General features: G+C 43.6%; 2 protein-coding genes across 3 annotated transcripts in view; both read left to right on the top strand.

Annotated features, from left to right (window-relative positions):
- Nucleotides 1-15,229, top strand: part of PKD2L1 (polycystin 2 like 1, transient receptor potential cation channel) — a 29,232-nt gene extending 14,003 nt beyond the window's left edge. Inside the window, exons 3-16 of the mRNA XM_021699941.2 lie at nucleotides 5,806-5,933; nucleotides 6,403-6,656; nucleotides 7,623-7,847; nucleotides 8,013-8,241; nucleotides 9,122-9,292; nucleotides 9,475-9,656; nucleotides 9,965-10,085; nucleotides 10,914-11,012; nucleotides 11,227-11,348; nucleotides 12,616-12,742; nucleotides 13,533-13,651; nucleotides 13,901-14,024; nucleotides 14,348-14,432; nucleotides 14,930-15,229. Coding sequence (XP_021555616.2) covers nucleotides 5,806-5,933; nucleotides 6,403-6,656; nucleotides 7,623-7,847; nucleotides 8,013-8,241; nucleotides 9,122-9,292; nucleotides 9,475-9,656; nucleotides 9,965-10,085; nucleotides 10,914-11,012; nucleotides 11,227-11,348; nucleotides 12,616-12,742; nucleotides 13,533-13,651; nucleotides 13,901-14,024; nucleotides 14,348-14,432; nucleotides 14,930-14,997 — 2,054 coding nt within the window. The 3' untranslated portion in view covers nucleotides 14,998-15,229. The remainder of the gene's footprint in view (nucleotides 1-5,805; nucleotides 5,934-6,402; nucleotides 6,657-7,622; nucleotides 7,848-8,012; nucleotides 8,242-9,121; nucleotides 9,293-9,474; nucleotides 9,657-9,964; nucleotides 10,086-10,913; nucleotides 11,013-11,226; nucleotides 11,349-12,615; nucleotides 12,743-13,532; nucleotides 13,652-13,900; nucleotides 14,025-14,347; nucleotides 14,433-14,929) is intronic.
- Nucleotides 15,230-16,450: 1,221 nt separating this feature from the next.
- On the top strand, nucleotides 16,451-23,543 carry BLOC1S2 (biogenesis of lysosomal organelles complex 1 subunit 2). Of its 2 annotated transcripts, none has more exons than XM_021699722.1 (5): nucleotides 16,451-16,535; nucleotides 16,861-16,977; nucleotides 20,300-20,419; nucleotides 21,118-21,222; nucleotides 23,044-23,543. In XM_021699722.1, exons 1-5 carry the CDS (start codon nucleotides 16,472-16,474, stop codon nucleotides 23,073-23,075), a joined length of 438 nt encoding a protein of 145 aa, XP_021555397.1. In that variant the 5' UTR covers nucleotides 16,451-16,471; the 3' UTR covers nucleotides 23,076-23,543. The 2 variants fall into 2 exon arrangements, with proteins under 2 accessions (XP_021555397.1, XP_044772515.1); XM_044916580.1 differs by having other exon boundaries at nucleotides 16,455-16,535; nucleotides 23,047-23,543.
- The last annotated feature ends 2,932 nt before the right edge of the window (nucleotides 23,544-26,475 follow it).

Below are 26,475 nucleotides of genomic sequence, written 5' to 3'. Positions count from 1 at the left end.
CTCTTGATACAGATTTATACAATTATCTGTTTATACCATAATGAAGGAATTTGGCGCTTCCTTTATGATGGTGATGTTTGAGTTTACCAAGTACTTTTTTACAATTCACCTCCTAACTCAGATATTAGACTCTCCAAATAGAGTTTTCTTATAAGGGTGCCTTATAAACTTGTGTAATACCAAACATTTGGCTTGATTTTCGGAAGAGAGTCAGAGTCCCTAATCAGAAGGATTTGAGTGGTAGAGGATATGGTAGTGTAATGTATAGTGGCTAAATTCACGGTCTTTGGAGTAAGGCAGACCTGAGTTTGAATCCAAGTTCTATTTACTTGCTATATGCTCTTTGGACAAGTTATTTAATAAAATGCAATGGTAGTTCCTACTTTATGAGGTTTTTATGGGCTTATTGGAGACAATGTGGCAAAGCCCAGTGCACAATATGTGTCAGTGATGTCAGTTATTGTTAATATTCAGCAGCTGTGAATTCAATCTGAGGCTAAGGTTAAAAGGCATGACATAGTGTATGCAAGAGAACTTAATTTCTGTCCAAGAGAAAAAAAAGCAGATACTCTGTGCTGGATGGTGAGACCAACACCTGGTCTCCGATCTTCTTGATAGCATTCTCATGCAGTCATTGTCCAGTGTCTGAAAACTTCCTGCAATGAGGCCCTCACTATATTAAAAAGGTAGTAATGTACTGACGTATGGACTTTCCATATACTGACTCAAACTCTGATTCCTTCCAGTTCCCACCCATTCCCTGGTCTAGTGTTGCTTTTTGAAATGGAACAATTCGACTCCTTCACTGGACCTTAAAGGAAAGAACCAGGGAGGCCCCTTGCAGGAGCCCCCTCCATGTGATCCTCAGCAGGCAGGATTGCTGACACTCTCAGAGAGGAAATGGGTGTTTGTGAAGTGGTCCATTTCATAATCTGAAAGCACTAGTGGTCAGGAAATTCTGCCTTTGATGGAGTTTACATGGTTCCTCCTATAACTTCTACTCCTTGGATATAGCTCAGTCCTAGGAGCAGAACAGAATGAGTTTACTGTGGGAGCAGATAGATTTGCATTTGAATCCTGGCTCCTTGGGGAAGTTACTTCAGCTGTTTGAGACTGGAAAACAGGGATGATAATAATAGCACCTAATATATATATAGTGCTGTTGTCGGGTTAAATGAAAGAAGCATGTGAAGCACTTAGCATAGGGCATATAATAGATGTTCTGAGGTAATAAATGGCTAGTCTGGTCTATTCTTTCTCCTGATATGGAGAAGGATGATGGTAGAATGGATACGCTGAGTCCCTGTCAGATTCAGAAATCTCTGAACCGGGTGTTCCACTTGGACAAGCTGGTTCTTCATGGTAAAGTCAAATGATTTACCTGAATGGAAATTAATGGGGTGGAGTGGGGGAAGGGAGACAGCAGGAAAGATCAACAAGTTGTTTTCAATCTTCTTCTCCTACAATATGCTAGAGGGATGTGGTCCACTCCCATGACTGCCTGTGGCTCCATAGGGCAATAGATTCAGTGATTTTTCCCTTGGAGGGAGGAGGGGGTGTTCTAAGAGGTCTATGTAGTTTGTAAAAGCTTTCCTATCCATCCCTATCGCAGAAGGAAGGTTCTGACAGCCTCTTGGGAAAGATGTTATTTCTTCTTCCTCACTCCCAGTCGTGCGAGTCATGGAAACGGGCACTGGGAAACACCCTGCCTTCTTGACAACTCTATCAAAGACAAGTGGGATTATGTAGCAACAGGTCAAGGCAGTGTTTCTAGTGTGGTCCCAGAACCAGTAGCATAAACATTACATGGGAATGTATTGGAAATGAAAATTATTGAGCCCCATTCTTAGCAGTCTGTGTTTTAGTAAGCCTTCCAAGTAATTCTGATGCATGTTGCAGTCACCATATCATATAATGATGGGGACATATGAGACATAGGAGCTGAAATCATCACTCCATCTAACAATCCTGGGTTTCCTCTGCCCTGCTTTTGGGTTCAGATTGCAGTAATCTCTAAGTTTGATACTCAACTGATATTCTGGATGGTTCATATTAGGAAGATTGAGCTGTGCTATCAACATTTCTACCATCACATTGTGTAAGGATTCCTGGCCAACTGTACTTGCTCCCTAGGCCAGCTAAGAACTGGCTTTGTTTCTCTTGCCCAAGACTATGAATTTATTGCTCTCTTTGGACTGAGGAACATTCCAGCCTCCTTCCAACATCTATTAAATAGGAATTAGCCTTGACTATTTTGATGACTTTGCTGCTATGTGTCAAATATGGAGTCATAATACTTTATTTTTGAAAATTATTCATTTATTTCATTCTACTCTTTTTGTGTTTTTTCCACCACTTTTGGTTCAGCCCAACAAACACTTACTGAGAAACTATTAAATACTAGGCACTTTGCTAATTGAATGAAACATAGTCCTTGTCCCCTGAGGAGCATATAATAGGGTGACTAGAACTAGTTGTTAAGCACCCACTGTGTTCAATGCATTCTAAAGGCATCATCTTTCATCTTCATAATATTACAAGAAAGATATTGTATTCCCCCATTTAGTGATGAGGAATCTGAGACTCAGAGTCCAAGTCTATACTGTAAGTGACAGAACTAGGATTTGAACCTAGGTCAGTCTGGCTCCAAAGCTCATGCTCATTCTACAACAATAAATTCATTCTGAGTGCATACATGAGCAGGTAGGTCAGCATACTATTAAAAGCTTCTATTCTGTATAATTCAATTTTAAATGTTAAAGATGTACTAAAAAAAAAGTTAATTCTGGGACATGTTTCTCAATAGACATTTTTAAGGATAGAAACCAATGACCCAGTAAGGTGTTTCACACGTTAGACTTTGAGTAATGTTTGCTTAATGAATATAAAATGTGTCTTTAGAATAATCAGGTTGGTAGACTGATAATATGCTCTACCAAGTATCGATTTGGGGTATGAGAAGTAGTAATTTGAATTTCATAGAGGTGGGGGGGGGTGGCTACCTCATCTCCTGAGACAAAGTACAAAATTTGCTGAAATAAGAATTAACAAGGAATAGAAGGTATTTGGGTGGAGAGAAGGTATTTAATAGGTACTACACAAGGCACAAACCTTAATTTAGAAAGTTTTAAAATAGTTTCTTGGTCTTTTCTGTTTGCATGTACTTCAGTTAAAAAGTTACAAAGAATACTGAATTTCTGAGTGTCAGTGGGCATTTGACCAGGTGAAATAATTTTTCTCAAAATACATAGTCTTTACTACCTTGGGTAATAATCAAAGATGTTATGCCTCCGTAATCGTTGACAACCAGTTCAGAGCAGGTTAATTCTGAGTAGTAATTTAGAACTGGAGAATTGGAGGAGAAAAAGATACAGCAAGGGGTACCACCTAGTGGCCATCCAGATGCTGTAACAATTTAATCATCCTTTGGCATTAGGAAAAATTCAGCACACTGACCATCCTTATAACTCTGTGGTGGGTTCTCAGCAGACAGAAGCTTGACTTCCAATCCATTTTCTAGATCTGGAAAAGTTGAGTATGAGTCCTCCAGATACTAAGGGCAGGTAATCACAGATTTGAATCAGAGAGAATTAAAGTTGTTTCCTGAACTTAATAGAGTGGAGTGGGGAAATGTGAAATCATAATGCTTTCCTTCTTTGCTGATTTCCCCCTGGAAAAGTGTGATGTTGTTTATGCCTAATCTATGACAACTCACAAGTCCTTCTTTCTATGGATGAGCTCCAGGGGTGGTAGGAGCAAATGTGACCCAATATTTGAAAAGGAAAATTCTTTTTTTTTTTTTTTACGATTTTATTTATTAGAGTGCACGTACGTGAGAGAGAGAGAGAGTGTGTGTGTGTGTGTGTGTGAGAGAGAGAGACAGAGAGAGAGAGAAAGAGCAAGGGCAGGGGGAGAGGGAGAAGCAGACTCCCCACTGAGCAGGGAGCCCGACGTGGGACTCCATCCCAGGACCCTGGGATCATGACCTGAGCCAAAGGCAGGCGCTTAACCAACTGAACCACCCAGGCACCCCTAAAAAGGAAAATTCTTAAAGAGAATTGCTCACAAGAGACTGACAAATCCTACTTTAATTTTTTTGGTGTAATTCCAGACTTACAGAAAAGCTGCAAGAATAATACAAAGAATTCTTATATATATTTCACCCCAGTTTCCCAAATATGTATATTTTACCAGGCTTGCATTTCTTTTATTGTTCTCTTTCCCAATCTCTCTCTCTCTCTTTACACACACACACAGACACACACACACACTATTTGAGAATAAATTGCAGACATAATTCCCTGTTGCTCCTAAATACTTTAATATGTAACTCTAAAAATAAGGAAATTCTCTTACTAAAGTCAGGAAATTATCATTGATTTAGTACTATCATCTAATGAACAGACCTTATTACAATTTCATCGATTATTCCACTAACAGACTTCATAGTAAAAGGAAAAAACTATTGTCCAGGATTTAATCCTAACTAAATGCACATATTACATTTAATTTTTATGTTTCTTAAGTCTTTTTAAATCTAGAACAATTCTTTAGTCTTTCTTTATCTTGCATGACTTGGCTAAAAATTAAGTAACAATATCTTAATACTAACAAATTATAAACTATAGAAAAAACAAGAATCCATGAGTTCATGCTGGTATGTATAAATGACTAACTAAATGAGGAAGAAGGAAAAGTTCTTCCTAAGGAGAATGCTAACTAACAAATGCAAAAGGAATGATGGAATGAGAAAATCACAACTTGATAACCATGGTAGTAATAATCAGGTAAAAGTCATTAAAACTAGATATTATTGGATATTAAAACTAGTAGGTGCAAGATTGTTGAGTAATAGGATGTTTACATAATTTCAAAGTATTTCCCCACAAAATACATATTAATTACAAAGAGAAAAATAATTTTACATTGAAGAAGGCTGGAAGACAGCTGCCTTAACATGGGATGAAAGTTAACATCACCAGTAATGATACAATTAGACAGTGTGTGCCTCCTGATAGGAAGCTCTGAGATGAACACATCACTTTTTGGGTCTTCTTTGCCTAATGTATAACCCGAATTTAAACATAGGGAAATATCAGGCAAATCTAAATTGAGGGACAATCTATAAAATAAATGGCTTATATTCTTCAAATACTGCCTTTTAACTAGAGAACGTATAGCTTCCCTAACAGCCTGACTTTAGACTGGGTGTATGGGTTAGGGTGGTTAAGGAAGATTGAGTTCTCCAGGGCAAAGGTCAGGTCTTTTTTTGATCTGGGGATGCTCTGAGTCCTTCCATCAGGAGACAGCTGTGCCCATCAGGATGCCCTGGGGCCAGAGGTGTCAGGTCCAGGAGACCCCATCTCCACTGTAAGGTGTTTGGCCAGGGCCTTGGAGTATTCCAGAATTTGGAGGTATTTCCCAAGGGCATAGATATAGGACAAATGAAAGAATGCAGAAGGTGGAAATATCTTGGTTCTGGGGAATAAGAACTAGGAAGTTAAGCTGGTTTAGGAAGAGAAAAGTGAATTTTCAGAATGACAATATCAAGAGACAATTTCTGAGTGGAGTTCAGTCTTTCTGAGGTAAGTTGAGAGGAGAAGAGGAGACCTTGTAGGCTAAGATATTACCTGGTTTCCCCAATGCCTTATTAGCCTCCCCAGACAACTCTAGGGGAGGGTAGGCCCAATGGGATCCCATCTAGGTAGCATCTCTGGCCCCAGGGCAAATGGGCTTTCCTGTCTCCTCTGGAGAATGGATATAGGAAACAGTGAGCAGGACACAGCCTCTTGGGTTGGTTTCTAGTGACCTACGGAATGACAAGCTCCAGTGCCTATTATTACACAAAAGTGATGTCCGAGCTCTTCTTACATACCCCGTCAGACACCGGAGTCTCCTTCCAGGCCATCAGCAGCATGGCGGACTTCTGGGATGTGAGTATGAGATTCCCTCTACCTCTCCCCTCTCCTTTTCAATGGCCTGAAGCAAAAAGCCACAGGCCAGGGCTCAGGAGTGTCAGACAGTAGACCAGGCCATATCCAGAGACCAGATCATTCTGGGACCAGGCTGAGTCAAAGGGTCAAGCAAGAATCAATGGGTCAGACTGGAGTTTAGGTGAAGGTAGATGAGAGGGATGATGAAGGTGAAGGGATGATGATCAGGGAGTCAAGCCAGAGTTAAACTAGTACTGAGAGTCAGAGGTAAGGCTGAAATTCAAAATGCATTTTAAATAAAGAGTAGGGCCACATCAGGTCAAGAACTGGTCAAGGTTCATGGGTCAGCTGGAGTCCAACAGAAGCAGACTAGAGAAAAGCTGGGGGGTCAAGGAGTGAAAGCAAAGGTCATTCCAAGAATAAAGGTCAGGATGAGGCAGGGTCAAGCTCAACCCAGCTTGTGGTCTAGTTTGCCCAGGGCCCACTACTGGACAGTTTGTATTGGACCAAATGGTACAACAACCAGAGCCTGGGCCAAGGCTCCCACTCCTTCATCTACTATGAGAACCTGTTGCTGGGGGTTCCAAGGCTACGGCAGCTGAGGGTCCGCAATGACTCCTGTGTGGTGCATGAGGACTTCCGCGAGGACATTCTGAGCTGCTACGATGTCTACTCTCCAGACAAGGAAGAGCAGCTCCCCTTTGGGCCTCTCAATGGCACAGCGTGAGTGAGTCCCCCCACCAACGTTGCCGGGCTTGCTTCTCTAAGCCTGACACACCATCCTGAGGTTTGGGAACCATTTCCACTAGTCTTAAAGAGCCTTAGGGGAGCGGAGGGTGGGGAGCATCTCTCTGAGTCCCATCTTTGACTGTTTGGAGGTCTTGGTTTGGGTCACTCAGGAACAGAGAAGGTACATTAGCAAACAGAGCCATAGCCTCTGGACTCGTTTCCCTACACAGATTGCAGTCACATTTGCCCTACTCTGGAGGCAGTCCTGCCAGAGAAAGCATCCTTTCTTGCCCAGATGTTCTTAGGTGTATGGAGAATGGATGAAACACTGATGTTGCTACACAAATCGTAATTGGAAGAGTCTGACCCTTGGACCTGACAGGGGAAGCAGCAAGGAGTTGAGGATGGATGAAGAATTAGGAAAGAAGGGGGGAAAGGATGGATAGGACATGAAAGAAGGGGAAGGAAGGGAGGGCCCAGGGAGGAAATCTGTGGACAGAACAGAGAATGGTGGGGTGAAGCAGCCAGGTGCACAACCACAAGAACAGGAAGTGTCTTTTCTGGGTTATGTGAGCCAGGTGTTTCCCTAGTGGGAACTACTCAGACTGGGGTCAAAAGTGAGGCATGAGTTTGCCATCCTTAGTTTTGGGGAACATCATGAGAAATCAGGAAATTTATATTTGAGTTTCAGTTCAGCCACTAACTAGCTGCATTATCTCAGACATCTCTGAGTCTTACGTTCCTCATCTTCAAATGTGGATAATATTTACCTTCCTTTCTCACATGGTTGTTAGTATCAAACAAGATAATACATGTGAAATATATATTATATGTGATATGTATATATAATATATATGAAATTGTAAAGCCCAAGCAATCATAAAGTGTTGCCATTGCCTTGGGAGATCAGCTTTTGGACTGGCTCAGACCTCTCTGCTCAGGTGGTTTCTTCTGTGACAGGTGGACATACCATTCACAGGATGAGCTGGGGGGCTCCTCTCACTGGGGTCAGTTGACAAGCTACAGTGGAGGTGGCTACTATCTGGACCTTCCAGGATCTCGACAGGCCAGTGCAAAAGCACTCCAGGACCTTCAGGAGGGCCTATGGCTAGACAGGGGCACTCGAGTGGTCTTCATCGACTTCTCAGTCTACAATGCCAACATCAATCTTTTCTGTGTTTTGAGGTGGGTCCCCTTTCCTTATCTTCCCTCCATCCATGGTTCCTGGTTCCCTTCTCTGATTGAGACCCTTCCTTAAACTTGTACCCTATGGTGGGGTTGTGGAGGAGAGGGGATGGGAAGAACTACCCCAGTCCAGGCCTCACCAGTTATCTCCCCCTCCTCCCACAGACTGGTAGTGGAGTTTCCAGCTACAGGAGGTGCCATCCCATCCTGGCAAATCCGCACGGTTAAGCTGATCCGCTATGTCAGCAACTGGGACTTCTTTATCATTGGCTGTGAAATCATCTTCTGCATCTTCATCCTCTACTACGTGGTAGAGGAGATCCTGGAGCTCCACATCCACCGGCTTCGTTACCTCAGCAGCATCTGGAACATTCTGGACCTGGTGGTTATCTTGGTGAGGGACAGATATCTTATACTTGGGACATAGTAGGAGGAGGAAGGGGATCTACCCTGTTAGGGACTCCAAGTTCTTCCTTTTGGAGTGCCAAGTCCTCTTTATCACCTCTGGTCAAATCACTGTGTGAAAGCTCCCTAAGCCAGAGGCTTATGTTCCCCTAGCTCAGCCCCTGGGAAAACCCTGTCTCCCATATGCCTTCTCCCTCTGACCTGTGATCAGGCGCTGCCTTTTTTTATGTACTATTTTCTCTTCTGTCTTTCGCCTTAATGACCTGTCCCTTTGAAACCCCTACCTTCTCTCTTTTCTTCTATTAAAATATTCTGCCTCTTCATCTTCATCTTCTTCCTATTAACAGGATACATTAATTTCTTGACCAAGGCTAGGAAGTGGTGGGAGAAATAACATTACTTGGCCCCAATTCTCCATGATCCTTTACAACCTACATATGTACCACAGGCTCCAAAGCCTTCTCCTTGGGATTTAAGACGTTCCCCCAGGGCGCCTGGGTGGCTCAGTTGGTTAAGCCACTGCCTTCGGCTCAGGTCATGATCCTGGAGTCCCGGGATCGAGTCCCGCATCGGGCTCCCTGCTCGGCGGGGAGCCTGCTTCTGCCTCTGACCCTCCCCCTTCTCATGTGCTCTCTCTCTCTCATTCTCTCTGTCTCAAATAAATGAATAAAATCTTAAAAAAAAAAAAAAAAGACGTTCCCCCAATCATCCTATTCAGTTTCATTTGTACCTGAAATAGTCAACAACTCAGAAGGGAAGGATTTTTTTTCCCACTTGACTTACCTACCCCAGCTCTCCCCTAGGACCTTATCATTGAACTTCCCTTGAGATCCCGACTTCTCTGATGCCTCTGACCCCTGTGATGACAGCTCTCCATTGTGGCCGTGGGCTTCCACACATTCCGAACCCTTGAGGTGAATCGGCTGTTGGGGAAGCTCCTGCAGCAGCCAAACATGTATGCTGACTTTGAGTTCCTCGCCTTCTGGCAGACACAGTACAACAACATGAATGCTGTGAACCTCTTCTTTGCCTGGATCAAGGTACGTTGGGACCCCTCATCCCCAGCAACACCTCACGGCACTCATTCTCCCTTCCTCAGTACTTGTCTCATTTTCCTTGTCTGGTTTGGCAACTCTGGTGACCTCCATAGGCCCCTGGAGTGGACTATTCAAAGCTTTTCTCTTTTCTTCCCTCACTGCTTGGTTCAACATGGCACTTCCAGATATTCAAGTACATCAGCTTCAACAAAACCATGACTCAGCTCTCCTCCACGCTGGCCCGCTGTGCCAAGGACATCCTGGGCTTTGCCATCATGTTCTTCATCGTTTTCTTCGCCTATGCCCAACTTGGCTACCTGCTTTTTGGAACCCAAGTGGAAAACTTTAGCACTTTCATCAAGTGCATGTGTGTGTCCTGCCCCCTTCACTCCTCCCTGGGCCCTCACCCTCCAGCTCTGTGGGTGTGTGTATCCTTGGGGAAGCTGGGTGTATGTGTGCAGGTGTGTCTGTGCTTAAAGCATCTGTGTGAGAATCCCCAGAATCTCTGGTGTGTGTGCTCAAGTATCTCTGTACCTCACTCTCTATCAGGTTGGAAGTGCAGTGAGAGGTCTGAGTTCACCAAAGAGCAGCAATTAGGAAAGTGGGGGTTGGGGTGTGAATAGGGGTCAGGGTTATGGTTAGGCTCTGGGTGAAGCCCAGACACTGGTCTCTCAGTTTCACTCAGTTCCGGATCATCCTTGGGGATTTTGACTACAACGCTATTGACAATGCCAACCGCATCCTGGGACCTGCCTACTTTGTCACCTATGTCTTCTTTGTCTTCTTCGTGCTTCTGGTGAGGGTCTCTCTGAGAGGTGGGCATTGGGAGATTGAGGGGTGGAAACATAAAGGACCTGAGGGTGAGGTTTTGCCCCCCACCATGGTCTGTACTCAGGATTAAGATGGGTGTCTCAAATCATGGGTGGAGAATGAGGTGGGGGAGCTCTGGGTCTCCTGAGAGCTGGCTAATGTGCTCAATATTGCCAGCACAGCCAGGTAATTTGCAGAGTATAAGGAGATCTGCAGGCTCCCTCAGTAAAACGAAGCCTCTATTTTCCAAGGATGGAAAGGGAGAGAAATGTGCCCCATGAAGAGAAGTGGTTGAACCTAGAAGCTTCTATATCTATTCTCTCCTTCCTCTAGGCATCTCTGGCTGTTTCTATCACCATTACTTTATAGTCTCTCTTTCTCTCTGCCAACTATGAAAGATCTGGGTTTAATATTTATTAACAAAGCCAGCAGGTTTCTTTATTTGATCATAGTTAGGGATAGATGGGTTAGATTGGGGTTATATGATAAAGATAGCAAAACTATACTCTCAGTGATTGGTTGGCCCCTATATGGAGGTGAACTCTTGCATATGATGGGGTATCATTGTAGTCAGGTTACTGCAGAACAACTGAGTGAGGATAGCAGTTGGGTGAGGGAGCTTGATCCATCCCTAATAGGATTGTGCTGAACGGGGCTCTGGGGACCCTGAGATGTGGGGGTTAGTGGGCTGCAGAGCTGCAACTGAAAGCATTGGCTCCTTTAGAACATGTGTCTGGGATATTAATAGGGTTAGTGGGCTGATTGCTGTTAGTGGGTCTGGGGGTGAAGACCCAGGTCCCTACTTTATCTCCAGAACATGTTCCTGGCCATCATCAATGACACATATTCAGAGGTCAAGGAAGAGTTGGCTGGACAGAAGGATGAGCTGCAACTTTCTGACCTCCTGAAACAGGTAACCACTCAGTCTCCTTGAGCCACACATCTGTGTCAGGGACCAGGTCCAAGGCTCTGTGTCCTGGTCTATTCCTGACTGGTGTAGGGCCCTGTGCCCACCCTTGTGTGGCTTTGACTTATCCCTGGAAGCCTGGCATCTTGTGGGTGAGGAAGGGGGCAAGGGATGATGAGAAGGCTATAGGAACTGGTACTTATTTCCTTTTCCCTTCCAGGGCTACAACAAGACCCTACTGAGGCTGCGTTTGAGGAAGGACCAGGTTTCAGATGCACAGAAGGTCCTGCAGGGTGGGGAGCAGGAGATCCAATTTGAGGATTTCACCAACACCTTGAGGGAGTGAGCAACCAGAAATCCAACCTTCTGATATTGGTCTATAAGTCCTTGGCCCTCGACCATATACCCTTTGCCTAAAAACCTCTGATGTTGGCCTATGGGCCTCTGACCTTGGCTTTTGGCCTTTGACTTTGGCCTATATATCTCTGATTCTGATCTTCAGAATTGTGCCCTTGGTTTAAAGGTCTCTGACCATGCTCTAGAACATTCTGGACCTCACTGAACAACTTGTAGGACTAATGTAATAATACAATTTCTTCAACATTACATACATTTCTCACTCCCGCAAAACTCTGTAGTTGGTTCTGTGCTCCCCCACAAACATTGACCTATTCTCTTAGCATCCCTGTTTCCCAGTTAAACATATAAGCAAACACTGAACAAATATATTGTGAGCACCAGTTGTAAGCCAGGCACTAAGTAGGGCACACAATTAATGAGACAAAGCCTTGTCCTCCAGGAGCTCATACACATGTAAGCAAATAAACTGAATCACAGAACAAGTTCAACAAAGAAGTGACTAGAAGAGAGGGAGCACAAAGTAAAGAGAGTATTCAATTCTATTTTTAAGCTTAAGGGAAGGCTTCCAGGAAGAGGTGATGCATGAATACCTACAGGAGGATGAATAGCCTACCTGTAGACAAGCAGGGGAAGTCCATTCCAAGAAAGATGAAAGCACATACAAAGGCATAAAAGTGTTAAGTTGAGCAACATGTATAGGACTAATAAGTAGCTAAGCATTGCTAAGGTATCAAATAAAAGTGGGGCATAGCAAGAGATGAGACCAGAGTAATGAACAAGGGCTACATTGGGAAAGGCTTTGAATACCACCATTCTATCCAAAGAATAGGGTGTCCAGGAGGGATTTTAAGCAGAGAAGGGGTGTATTTAGACATGCACTTTAGAAAGATTAATTACTTTAGTTGCATTATAGAGGATGGATTTCAGGGGTAGGGAGTGAAGGGGAAGCCAGTGGGGTGGGAGTGGGGGGATGGATTATTTAGAGGTAAAGAGATTTTGCAATAATTCCTATAGAACACCAAGAGGGCCTGAACCTAGTCAGCAGGACTAAGAGAAGGAAGACATAGATTTAAAACAATTTATTGGGGGTAAAATTGCTAGACCTTGGAAATCCTGGCTTTCCTATGTGGTCCCATTCTTCCACAGAGAGCAAAAGTCAGAGAGTCTGGAAAAAAAAGGGGGGAGTCCATAATTGAGAGATCACAGCCACAGCAAGTCAGAAGTCATTTCATCATACTGTTTTCCTCAGACTCAGGCACGCAGAGCATGAAATCACTGAGCTCACAGCTGCCTTCACCAGGTTTGATCAAGATGGGAATCACATCCTGGACAAGAAAGAGCAAGAACAAATGCAACAGGACTTGGAGGAGAAGAGGGTGAGCCCAGTTGGTTGGGGGAGAGGCAGTGAAAGAAAACCATTCACTCTCCCCTCCCTGCGAACACACCCAGAACACAAATCCAGACTGAAAACCCTTCAATAGATGGACAGGAAAGAAGTCTCTAGAATAGTGGTTCTCAAACTGTTGCACATTAGAATACCCTGGTGGGGTGGGGGTGGGGAGTCAAATAATCCTCATACTCAGGTCACATACCCTAGACAGAATCTCTGGGGGAGTGAGGGACCCAGACATCAGTACTTTAAAAAACTCACCAGTTGATTCCAATGCATAGCCAAGGTTGAGAACCACTGCTCTAAAACAGAGTCTGAGGGGGAAAGGTTCAATTACCCGAGAATCCCTGACAATTCTTTCTGAGGACTTGCCTTCTCCTTGGGACTTTCAAACTCGGATCCTTAGCTGCCCCTGCTGTGCCTGCTTCATCCCTATCCAGTGTAGACCCAAAAATCAAGGGCAGGAGGGAAAGTGGCAGGAATTCTGGTACTGTTCTTCCTTTCCCAAACTGAGTTGGCTTCTAGTGAGGTCTCATTAATCAAGGCTTCCAAGAGCTCATGTTTTGTTTCTGTGGGAGGTGATTCTCTCCCAGAGGTTGGTCCAGCTTTGTGTCCAGCACCACCACACTGATCCTATTATCTCTAGAGTTTGGGAGGGAAGGGGAATGCACGAACTGGAGCCCAAGGGCCTTGTCCTGGGAGACCATGAGAGCAGGTGATGAAATAGGAGCTGATACTTCCCAGAGTCATCTTCTCCTCTCTCACTTCCTGATCAGGTGGCCCTCAACGTCGAGATTGAGAACCTGGGCCAGCCCATTGTGAGTAGTCCACCAGGCAAGTCGGGTCCAGAGGCTACCAGAGCAGGTGGCTGGGTTTCAGGAGAAGAATTCTACACGTATGTGCAGCCAGGGGCCCAGGGCTGAGTGTGTTTGTAATGTCCTACCCTGAGCTTTTTTCTCAACCTTCTAATTTTCCGTCCTAGTCCAGGGAGAACCTCTGCCCCCCTTTAATTCTCCCTACAAGGCTGGGCCTTACCTTCCTTGCACCCATCCAGACACAGACCATAATGGCTCTCCTACCCCTATAGACGCTTAGCCCCACAGATGCATATTTCTGCTCCCTCAGTCTCTCTCAAATCCTGCAGACTCACAAGGAGAGTTCTTCAGTTGGAGATTGTCCTGGAAGGAGTCATGTCCCAGGTGGATGCTGTGGGCTCAAAGCTAAAGATCCTGGAGAGGAAGGGGCAGCTAGCTTCCTCCCCAGGCCTGGTGAGTGGCCCTTCACCTGATTCCTCTTGGTTCCCCACATTTGAACTCTACCATCTTTTCTACTCAGTGGGTGGAAGCAAACCATTTTTGAAAGAGTCTGTTTCCAGGCTCCTGGGGCAACATGTTCATAGCAGTCACTGTATCAGTGGGAAGGGAAGGCCTGAAGTGGAGGGAAGGCCTGAAGTTGGTTGCTCTGGCCTGAGGGCTGCCTTGGCCTCCAGGAGACAGTCTGAGGTTGAAGAATCAGACCCAGATTTTCTAGATGAAAGGAAGTGGGACACAAACTCCTTCTTCAAATGACCTGTCCCTTTTTCTTCCAACAGGGAGATCAAGGCATTTGGGAGCACCTGCAGCAAACCCCAGCTGTGACTCCAGCCCCCTGGGGAGTCCAGGGTGGGCAGGAGAGTGGTGGGGGAGGGGCCCTAAAGCATCAGACAGCAGCCTCCTCTCTCACTGCCTCCCCAGAGACCTCCTCAGGACATGCCCTCCACTTCTAGGGCAGCAGTTCCCTCCACTGCTACTGCAGAGTCCCACCCTGTGTTTGGCCTCTTGAACCAATTTTCTACGTGTAGCTTGCATCATGCTTAGGCTTGTGACTCAGTGTTTCTATGTGTAGCCATGTAGCTCTGTGTAGCTCTTTGAGATACATTTGCCACTGGGCCCCTCACTCCCTGTGCTCTCAGCTCTGCTGTGATGAAAAAACAAAAGTTAATAATAAACAGAATAAAGGAAGGCAGGGTTATGTTCCCTAAGCACCTGGCATTTGGATAGCCACGATTTGTGAAAAAAGTAGAAGGCTAGAGAGCAGCATTCTCTAAATGTCTTCCTATTTGCCAGTGAATCTTATCCTTTGTGCATCTAGAGATCTGCTGCTAGCACCCATGGGATTCTTGTCTTCCTCATAGAGTTTCCAGGTGAAAGAGAAGGGGAAGCCTTGGAGGAGAGGAAACTTTCTCACATGTGGAGATTATAATGTTGCAGAGGTGTTGGAATGCCCCTCCATCCAGGGCAAAGACCATGAAGGCTCAGTTGAGGAGGCTGCTCACGACATTCCACTAAACACTGGGAACTGACAGGGCTGTAAACAGGGACATAGATGGGGCCTTAGGAGAATCAGACAAAGAAATGATTTCTGGATTCAGAGATCTTTGGAATAAAATGTGGTCGGCTCTGACACTATTCTTGCAAAGGACATATGGGTTTCTCTGGTGACTATCAATAAAAATCCTTAGAAAAATCAGGACTTTGCATTTGCTTCTGGGATTGTAGGGGGAAGAAGAGAGGCTGGAGCTGTGAACCATTCTTGTATTTGGGCTGGAGCACTCATCCTTGCCAGGAGGGGTAGACTGGCAGCTGTGACAATGTGAAGGGGCTGAAATAAGAACTTCTGGCTCATAGGAATGATTTGAAATGGTGGGCATTATGACTGTACCATTTAGAGAGTGGAGACAGTGACCTAGGGAGACCTGGTCCTCAGGATGAAAAGAGTAAGGTAGCCCTTACACTGGTATGAGGGGTAGCTGGGTTGCGTGTGTGTGTGTGTGTGTGTGTGTGTGTGTGGTGTAGGGTGTGGGAGGTAAGAGGGTGAGATGGAGAATAACTAAGAACAGGACTAAAAACTTCTACACTAGGATTTTGGGTGTATAGGTCTGTGTCCCAAGACCCACTATATACCTTTTTCCCTTCTCCTATAATCTTTACCTCTTTCTCATTTTGCACCTTGCTCCCCAGTTGCTTTTTCTCATCCATTCCCTTCTCCCACCCTTTTCACCATCCCATCACATACACTCTATACACCTAGGAGACTTGTGAAACAGCTAAATGCAATCAAGATAACCAGAGTGTATCCTCAGCCGTAAAAAGTTACAAAGCTTTCTTCCAGAAAGACTGTATCAGCTGAAGAGAAGTAGGTGCCAACTTGCAGCTCAAGAAAAAGGGGCAAATGAGTTGTTTAACCAAGACATTGGAAGGGCCAGTATTTCGGCTCAGGGATCAATGAGTGAAGGTTTCCCAAAGGCTGGATGAGACTACCTTCAAAAGCATGGATTCCCTGAGCAGTCTTTGGCGACGAATACCAGCCTGGGTGGGGAGTGTCTAGGGAGAGGATAACCTGTCCCTGTGACTTTGGTCAGTAGGCCACCAGAGCTGTAAACCAATCCCAGAGAGGTCGTGGGTCTTACTACACTAGTGACAGGGATGAGCGCATTCTCAGTTCCAGACGTCGAGACTCTTGGCAACGGATCAACTCACAATACCTTATCTTAGCTTCAATTTCAGCTTCAAGCTTACTCTTTGTTATTTCTCGTGTAAGCGTAAACCGCATGACTCAGTGGAGAGGTGGGTGTATCCCAGGGCTGCGAACCCAAGGCGGGGAGGGCGGGGAGGGCGGGGCACGCCCGGTGCGCAGGCGCGGGCATCCCACAACCGGAAGCAGCGCGGGGCCAGGCATGGCGGCGGCGGCTGCGGCGGCTCAGGGTGTCTCCGCGACCCAAAGAGAGGAGCCGGTTCGAGGTACGTCGAGTAGCTGGGGATGAAGTGTCCAGCAGGAGGCTGGGGGCTCACCTGGCAGGAGCGAGCAGGTCGGAGGGGCGCACCTGACCTGAGGACTGGGGTGGTTTGGCCACGGGATCGGGTCTGAGCCAAGGGCCGGTGCAGGGGAGCGGAGTTGGCGTGTCAGGTGGGGCAAGGACAAAGTAAGGGACTTGGAATTACGGCACATGGAGAATGGAGCCGACTTGATCGAATGAGGCAGGTGGAGGGATGTGGGGAGAGGGTGCCGTGGCTGGATTAGGACCCGGAGTAGGGCGGGACACTTACTCGTTCTCCTTTGATTCAGACGATGCCGCCGTGGAGACAGCTGAGGAGGCAAAGGAGCCGGCTGAGGCTGACATCACTGAGCTCTGCCGGGACATGTTCTCCAAAATGGCAACTTACCTGACTGGGGAACTGACGGGTGAGGCGGGGTGTGGGCTGATTCGGGTACTGCCCTGCGCCACTCGCTGGAGCTGTAGTTTGCCTCTGGGAGCTGTGAGGTGCTTTAGCAGCATCAGTCTGTGGCTCCCTCCCCAACACTCCCCATGCCCTGAAATGTGCCTGTTGGAAGTTTGGGAAGGTTATGAATGGGAAAGAAGGTCCATTCCTTCCCTGGAGAAATTCACTAGCTAATTTCAGAAATACATAAAAACACCTAATATAACTGCAAGCCTTGGTGGTGTAGACTAAGTATGAGAAGACAAAAAAGAATTCATCAAGAAGTGCTTCCTTGGAGGAGGTGTATTTTGAGCAGAATTGTGAAGGGAATGACTGACCAAAAAGGGGGAAACGATTGGTGAGTGAGGCGTATAAGCAAGCAGTTTGTTCCCTTAAAGCAGATGTATTTACTAGGGCAAAGAGAAATGAAATTGGGGAATGGAGAGTGACCTGCAGATTTAGGGACCTACTAGGTTGGTCTGAGGATTTGGTGACCCACACTTGGGGACATGATTAATTTTGGGTTCCTTGTGTATTTCCAGGTGAACACATGACCTGTGTGTGGAGAAAGGTCCAAAAAGTGAAGTTTGGTCCTGTGTGGCCTCTCATAAGCATTGTTTCACTTCCCCAGGAAATTGCCGTGAGCTAAATTTGGGAACCAGGATTAATGAGAAAATGCCTGATGGAGAGTGGGAGGGCTTGTGAGGCTCTATCAGTCTGATCAGTTTTTTTAGTTATTTCTGAGCAAGAGAAACCAAGTAACAAAATCTAGATTTTTGGCTTCTCTTTAAAAATTCCAAAGATTTGGCAATACTAGTTCCTCATTCTTGTGATGCTGTGATTGACTAGAGCTGAGCAGCTGTCTCCTCTAAATGGTCTAGTGCAATGCAGTGTGTCCCCACTACTCTTTTTTCTCCCTTTTACTGGGACCTGGTCAGTTGCCATTTATCACTGTTCTTACAGTGTTGTTTTTTTTTTTAGTAGTGGTAGAGAAATGATTTTCTGGACCAATATTTCTATCCAAGTTGGTAAAGTAAATGATAGGTAAGATGACTGCATGTTCTAAGAAATGGGAGAGAGCATATTTCTTTGTGGAAGTGAATAATATTATGTTTTTAACATGCAAACACCTGGCTTACTTCATTCATTTACATGATCTTGCAGGCTCCTAGGTATTAGAGTGTGACCCTTGTTTTTTTTTTTTTAGAGAGACTAATTTGCTAGCAGAGTATGGTTGTGGAGGAGAGAGCTCAGACACATGAGCAAGATTTCGAATGAAGAGTAATGACGATGGTCAGTGACAGGGTGATGGTAAAAGAAATGGAAAGGAGAGCATGTCTGCAAGAATATCACAGAAGTGGAATTTATAGGACTTGTTGAAGTGCCTATGGAGGGATGGGAGCAGCTTAAGAGGTGTTCTAGGTTTTAAACTGATGGTACCATCATCTAAAATAGGGAAGTGGGAAAGCAGAACCATGTTTAGTGTAAAAAATATTTTTGGTTTTGGCTTGGCTGATTTTAGATATTACCAGGACACTCAGGTGACTTGCACTTGTGAGTCCTGAGCTCAGCGAGTGATCTGAGCAGGGGAAACAGATTTGGGAGTCACATGCACAGCAGTGTGAGTCAAGGCTCTGCAGGATGAGATTGGCAGGGATGTGCTTAGGGGTAGCTGAGGGCCTCAACTATAATCTCAGTGAATGCTTGTATAGGGCAATTAATTTTTTCTAACAACAGTTCTTAAAGTACCTAGGTTTATAAATGATTTACTTATAAAATTAATTTTAAACAGAATGTAATTCCCTGTGATTGTCATTCTTACTTGCACAAATGCTTTTTTGAGTTTGAAAGGAAGCTAGCATCACCCTGGGAATGCCCATAGGAATGTGCCACCCATGTAAACGTCAGTTGGGTCACAGCTGAGAAAAAATTGGGAAGTGATAGTTAAGGATGAATGAGAAAGGATCTAGCATAGAAACCTACAAAGAGTGGATTGAAAGAGATGAGAAAATCAGGGTAATACGATGATGTAGCAGCCAAGGGAAATGAGCATTTTGTGAAAAGAGGGAGATCACCGTGTCAGGTACTATGGAGAGGTTGAGGAGGATAATAACAGAAAACGCCGCTGTGGATTTGGTGCTTTGGAGAGCACCGATGACCTTGGAGCATGTAATTTCCCTGGCTGGTGGGGGCAAAGGCCAGGCTGCAAGGGTTTACATGAGTGAATGGTGAGGAAGAGGAAGCAGTGAATATGAGCTGGTCTTTCACAAGGGTTAGCAGTGAAGCTCCTTTGCTTTACTGAGCAAATGATGTAGGTGTAGCAGAAGAGAGAGAGTGCTTTTGGGCTGGAGAAAAACCTGAATATATTTCTAGATAGTGAGGAAACTGCCAGGATAGAGAATTTGGAAATGCCAGGGAAAGGAGATGATTGAAAAGAGGCCCTGAAGAAGTGGAAGCAAGAGCACGGGAGAAGTTGTCTTGGCAAGAATAGGAGCACTCCTGCCTCTTGGGAAGATAGAAAGGTACAGAGAAGTTTTGAAGTGAGGCAGAAAGGTTGAGGCAGCTCATGTAGGTGGAATTTTCCACTTTTCAGGAAAATTGGAGGAAAAGCCATTTGCTTTGAGTAGGGATGGGGAAGGGAACAAAGGATAGGAGAAGGAGTGCATAAAATGCGATACAGAATCACACAGTAATAAATGAGTTACTAAGAAATGATTCCTAGTTGATTTTATATGTATTTATGATGCAGTCCTCCAGATTACATGTTATCATACCATAGAAATACCAATATTATGTCACCTTCTCTTTTCTTAGGACATGAATTTATTTTTTTTAATTAAAAAAATTTTTAAAGATTTTATTTATTTGTATGACAGAGACAGACACAGCGAGAGAGGGAACACAAGCAGGGGGAGTGGGAGAGGGAGAAGCAGGCTTCCTGCAGAGCAGGGAGCCCAATGCGGGGCTCGATCCCAGCATCCTGGGATTATGACCTGAGCCGAAGGCAGACACTTAATGACTAAGCCACCCAGGCGCCCCAGGACATGAATTTATTATTTTCCTTTTTAACAAAGGTTCTGAAGTCTCTGGATCTTATTTGGTTTAAATAGTTTGCTAATTATTACCTGAGTTTCTACTTAGACATTCAGACTACACAGTTCTGAGTATAAATGTCATAAATCAGTAGTGGCCTGCTCCTTTGACATTCACTGAACCCTTCTTGAACTACCATTTGGCCTATGATTCCACATTCCAGTAATCTATGACAAATCTTAAAGGCATCACATCTTCTGTTTATTTTAAAGCCACCAGCGAAGACTATAAGCTCCTGGAAAATATGAATAAACTAACCAGCCTGAAGTATCTTGAAATGAAAGATATTGCTATAAACATTAGTAGAAACTTAAAGGACTTAAACCAGAAATGTAAGTAATAATTTTTATAATTAAACATGTTTGTATTTAGTGTTCTTTTGTGCTTGGGGTTGTGGAGAAGTGGAGGGAACATGGCACCTGTCCTGAGGGAGCTCATTCTCTAGAAGTGAATTATAAAGTTACGGAGAATTTCTTCCATTTTGAGGATTAGCATATTTTGGTATGGTTATTTCTGCTTCTGAATCTTGATGTGATCGATCAGTTTATTCCTGAAAAGGGAGAGGGGGGAGAAAGGGTAGTCAGATTTTAGTGAATTTATTTAACAGTGGAATCCGTAAAGGACTACTCTATAAGCAGAAAACCAGAACATCTATAAATGGAAAATGCTAATTTAGACTGGTAGAATATATTTTTCCATTGCCTTATATTTGTGTTCCCTATCTCTAGGGTACTAATTCTTGGTAGGGGATTACTCAAGAAACTGAACCAGTAATGGAAAGATTGCTTGAGGATCAAGGAATTTAAAAGAGAGGAAAATCAGTGGATGAGAGAGACTTGCTTTGTCCAGGTCACAGTTCTGCGTGATCTGCTAGTGTTTGTCCTGCGAGTGATCAGAATCATGTCACCCCACCTAGTGTGTATTGGGCAGAGCTGGAGGGACACTAGCATTTTTACTTTCTTACTCCTTACTCTTTTCTATACTCTGTGTTGAGGCTGTATGAACATGTGGTCTGTCTTTGTTTTCAAAGATGCTGGACTGCAGCCTTATCTGGATCAGATCAATGTAATTGAAGAGCAAGTAGCAGCTCTTGAGCAGGCAGCCTACAAGTTGGATGCATATTCAAAAAAACTGGGTAACCATTTTTATTTCTATTTTGATTAATGAGAGTACCCTGCCCCCCAGTATGACCTTAGCTAATAGGATAGTTCACATTTATGGTGCACCAGTGATGATCTATTTTAATTAAGCTTCACAAAAACCTAGTGAGAGTAATTTTTTAATGGTAGTAGTAGTAATAAAAATACTATTTCCTGAGTACTTAATGATACATATCAGGCACTGTTCTTTTTTTTTTTAAGATTTTATTTATTTATTCATGAGAGACAGAGAGAGAGAGAGAGAGAAGCAGGCTCCCAAGGAGCAGGGAGCCCGATGCGGGACTCGATCCCAGGACCCTAGGATCATGACCTGAGCCGAAGGCAGACGCCTAACCATCTGAGCCACCCAGGCGCCCTGTCAGGCACTGTTCTTAGTGCTTTACATGTTTGACCCTCTGTATCCTCCCAGTAATCTATGAGATAAGTACGTGATTTTTATCCCCATTCTTTGAAGGAAGAAACTGGTCGAAGGGATTAAATAACTTGCATAAGGATACAAGCTAGCATGTGAAAGAGCTATATTCCAAACCAGGTCTGTTTGATTACAAAGCTCAAGCTCTTAAAATTGTGGTTCAGCAGGCTGAAGCATCTTTAGTAATGTAGATACATATGTCTTAAAAAATAGAAAAGTCAATCAAGAGTTTTCTTGAAGGACTACTTTTCCTTTAAGGAGGAAACTGGTACTTGTATTGCTGATGGCTTGCTAACTGGCTCTGGCTCTTACATCCATGATTAAAAACAAGGAAGTTGTCTTTATCCTAGATATAATTTACAGATTATTTTATTTTCATCATGGACAACTGTTGACTACTTCAGGAGAGAGGTCTGTAACAGACTGAGATGTGACATGAGTGGTGAATAACAGTTCATTGTCCACAATTAAATTTACTAAGTGGTGACTACATGGTGAACCTTACTGTATAGAAGGCATTGTACCAGATGCTTTCAAGGTTTGTTTTGGTTCGTTTTGTTTTTTTCAAGGTTTTTTTTTTTTTTTTTTTTTTAAGATTTTATTTATTTATTTGACAGAGAGAGAGATAGCCAGAGAGGGAACACAAGCAGGGGGAGTGGGAGAGGGAGAAGCAGGCTTCCCGCTGAGCAGGGAGCCCGATGCGGGGCTCGATCCCAGGACCCCAGGATCACGACCTGAGCTGAAGGCAGACGCTTAACGACTGAGCCACCCAGGTGTCCCGTTTTTTTCAAGGTTTTAAAGAAAAAGATAATCTATCACATTAAGAGGCTTATTTGATGGTCTTTTAAATCTCTGTGTCTTTCAAAATTGCTTTCCTATAGCGAGGTATTGGAATAAGAAAATAAAAGGGGAAAAATAGAGTTATACGTTCAGAGAGTTCCAGTCTGGCTCCCTGCGAGTGCCGGGGACAGTGCCTGGAGAAGCAATTTCCTGTGCTTAGTAAGGCTCCCTGTGACTCCAGTGCCAGTAGCTCTGCTTACTCCTGGTGGAGATGTCTGAGCAGGTGCTGTTGACAGGGTTAGAACTTAGTGAACTTCTTCTTAATTGTGTGTGTGTGTGTGGGTGGGTGTGTGTTTGACTCCTTATCTTAGGTTGTGCATGTTGATGATTGATATCTAAATATCTGTCCTTAGCTAATATGATAGTTAACATTTGTGGTGTGCCTCCAATTTAGACCCAGTTTGGACAGATTATGAGATTGAAGGCAATAGATTTTTTTTTTTAATGTAATAGATGTTGTTGAATTTGCCTGGAAACGCTGACTAAAAAGATTTTTGTAAGAGCTTGTTTTAAAGATTTAATTTCCCCCCTTTCTCCCTGGCAGAAGCCAAGTACAAGAAGCTGGAGAAGCGATGAAAAACTTATTCCTGTGGAACAAAGTCTTTTTTAACATGGAAGAACGTTTTATAAGACCTGAATCCTGAGGCTGATGAATTGTCAGAACTCCTCAAGAGGAAACTATGCTGGTCGTCCCAGAAACGTCCCAACATTGGAGTGAACTGGAGGACTGTGGCTACCCCTGAACTTCTTTTGAGGCAGTATCTCTCAGAAACTCACACTTATAACTCTTTACCTTTTACTTGAATGTTTCATCATCCACTCAGGACAGAGTCTCTCAGAGTTCAGGATAAACCTGGGCTTGCCAGTAGAATCAAATGAGAGGACCCATTTTCTCTCATAGTGGTTGATTACTACATTATTTTCTTAATGGCTGGTTTTTTTGAGTTTCTGTGTCAACAGTGTTTTTTTCTATTAATGATGCTGATGTATTGCTAATAAGATCCTAAATTAAAAAAGGAAAACAAACTTGTTCTTTACAGATTATCACCTTGTGAATGTCAGTAATTTACTTTTCCATAACATTGCAAATAACAGAAAATCTTAAAATAATTTCAGGCCGAGTCTTCTAGATTGAGCAGAAGCAGGGAAAGGAGTGTTTTGATAGCTTGATGTATGTAATGGGCCCCTCCCCATCTCTTCTCTGTGTGAGTCAGATGTCTGGAGATGGATGACATCTTGACACATGGTCCCTTTTGGAAATGTGATAAAGACAAAGAGTGTGTATGTCTGTGTATGTGTTAGGTGGGGAGGTGGGGCTGCCACTCAGAAAATAAAGCATTTTCTAAAACATCTTCCTACTTGTGCCTGCGGGGTCAGAGGGGGCTCCTAGGGACCCGATTGTCTTCCTTTCAGACTAAAGACATCAATGGATGGAGGATACTGGCTAGTCTAGTTTGGAGGACAGGCATCCTTATTCAGAGTTGGGTGTTAGCAGCTAGGAAGGGGTCTGACGTCCTCAATTCTCTCTCCCAAAGAGTTCTTAACCCTTTTTCTGTCCCTTCCCACTGTCTCTATTCCAGACCGTTATTTGTCCCCTGCTCTGCTGCACTATAGCTGTGTCTTCTTGCTGTAATGATCCCCCAGTGCGCCTTCCACACTGCTGTCAGAACAGTCTTCCCCTCCTGCTTAGAATCCTTTAGTGACTTCTCATAGCCTCTTTGAAAAAGCCAGACTCTTTTTGTTTCTTTATCCAGAAACCAAAATTTTATTTATTTTTTTAAGATTTTATTTATTTATTTGAGAGAGTGAGAGCAGGGGCAGGGACAGGGGCAGAGGGAGAAGCAGACTACCCGCTGAGCAGGGAGCCTGATGTGGGGCTCGATCCCAGGACCCTGGGATCATGACCTGAGCCGAAGGCAAATAATTAACTGACTGCGCCACCCAGGCACCCCAGAAACCAAAATTTTAATGAAACATTTCAATTCACTTTTGTGTTTCTCAGGATGAACTTGTCTAATGAAATTCCCTTGGGTTCTTTATTAAACTTTCTGTAACTTTTTTATATAAGATTTGAAACATTTGGCCAGATATATATTCTGACACAGAAACTAGTATTTTGGAATTGATATATGTAGTGGACAAGCTCCCCAGTTATATTTAGGATACAGGGTTCTCCCAAGATAGATCTGAAAATACCAGTTTTTTTTCTGTGTGTGTGTGTGTTGAGGGGGGTGGGGGGTTGTAAGTTCTACTTTATTTTTTTTTCCAGTTTTATTGAGCTATAATTGACATACAACATTGTGTAAGTTTAAGATGTATAATGTGATGATTTGGTATATGTTTATATTGTGAAATGACTACATAATAAGTTTAGCTGACATAGCTATTACTCCACATAGTTACCTTCTGTGCGTGTGTGGTAAGAACATTTAAGATCTACGGGCGCCTGAGTGGCTCAGTTGGTTAAGCGACTGCCTTCAGCTCAGGTCATGATCCTGGAGTCCCAGGATCGAGTCCCGCATCGGGCTCCCTGCTCAGCAGGAAGTCTGCTTCTCCCTCTGACGCTCCCCCATCTCATGCTCTCTCTGTCTCTATCTCATTCTCTCTCTCAAATAAATAAATAAAATCTTTAAAAAAAAAAAATCTACTCTTAGCAACTTTTAGATATAGTTGACCCATGAACAACATGTGTTTGAACTGTATGGGTCGGCTTATATGCAGATTTTTTAAGATAGAGTACTATATGTGTATTTTTTCATTATTTTCTTAACATTTTTTATTCTCTAGCTTCCTTTATTCTAAGAATAGAGTATATAATACATATAACATGCAAAATACATGTTAATCAATTGTTTATGTTATCGGTAAGGCTTCCAGTCAACAATGAGAAGGGTCAAAGTTATATACAGATTTTTGACTGTGCAGGGGTCAGCGCCTCTAACCCTGCGTTGTTCAAGGGTAAACTGTGTATGATACAGTATTGTTAACTACAGTCACCATACTGTACATTAGATCCCCAGAGCTTATTCATAACTGGAGTTACACCCTTTGACCAACATCTCTCCACCCCCCTCCCCCAACTCCTGCCAACCACCAGTCTACTTTGTTTCTATGAGTTTTGTTTTTTTTTAGATTTCACATAAGTGAGATCATACACTACTTGTCTTTTTCTGACTTATTTCACTTAGCATAATGCCCCTGTGCTTCATCCATGTTACCGCAAATGGCAGGATTTCCTTCTTTTTTCATTACACTACATTTTCTTTATTCATTCATCCAACAATGGACATTTAGGTTGTTTTCATGTATTGGTTATCATGAATAATGCTGCTGAAAATGTGGGGTTGCAGATACTGTGATTTCATTTCCTTGGGATATATACCCAGAAATGGGACTGCTGGATCATATGATAGTTCTATTCTAATTTCCTGAAGAAGCTTCATGCTGTTTTCCATAGTGACTACCAATTTGCGTTCTCAGCAGCAGTGCACAAAGGTTCCCTTTTCTCCACAAATTCATCAACACTTATCTCTTATCTTTTTGATAATAGCCATTCTCACTGTTGTGTGGTGTGAGGTGATATCTCATTGTGATTTGGATTTGCATTTCCTGATGGCTAGTGATGTTGAGCACCTTTTCATGTATGTATTAGCCATTGGTAGTCTTTGGAAAAGTGTCTATTTAGATCCTTTGCCCATTTTTAAAATCAGATTATTTGCTTTTTTGCTATTGAGTTATTTGAGTTCCTTATATATTTTGGATATTAACTCCTTATCTGATAGATAGTTTGCCAATATTTTCTACCATTTCTACCATTCCATAGGTTGCATTTTCATTTTGTTGTTTGTTCCTTTTGCTGTGCAGAAGCTTTTTTGTTTGATATAGTCCCACTTGTTAATGTTTGTTTTTGTTACTTGTGCTTTTAGTGTCATATCCAAAAAATCATTGCCAAGACCAATGTCAAAGTGCTTCCTGT

Source organism: Neomonachus schauinslandi, chromosome 6 (assembly GCF_002201575.2).
Source record: "Neomonachus schauinslandi chromosome 6, ASM220157v2, whole genome shotgun sequence".
Lineage (NCBI taxonomy): Eukaryota > Metazoa > Chordata > Mammalia > Carnivora > Phocidae > Neomonachus > Neomonachus schauinslandi.
This window is presented reverse-complemented; position numbering and strand designations above follow the sequence as displayed.

Bases quoted from the DNA above. Each gene is read 5' to 3' on its own strand.
- BLOC1S2 (XM_021699722.1), top strand. From the start codon at position 16,472: ATGGCGGCGGCGGCTGCGGCGGCTCAGGGTGTCTCCGCGACCCAAAGA. The intron at 16,978-20,299 runs GTGAGGCGGGGT...TTTATTTTAAAG, and splicing joins CCTGACTGGGGAACTGACGG to CCACCAGCGAAGACTATAAG. The intron at 20,420-21,117 runs GTAAGTAATAAT...TTGTTTTCAAAG, and splicing joins AAAGGACTTAAACCAGAAAT to ATGCTGGACTGCAGCCTTAT.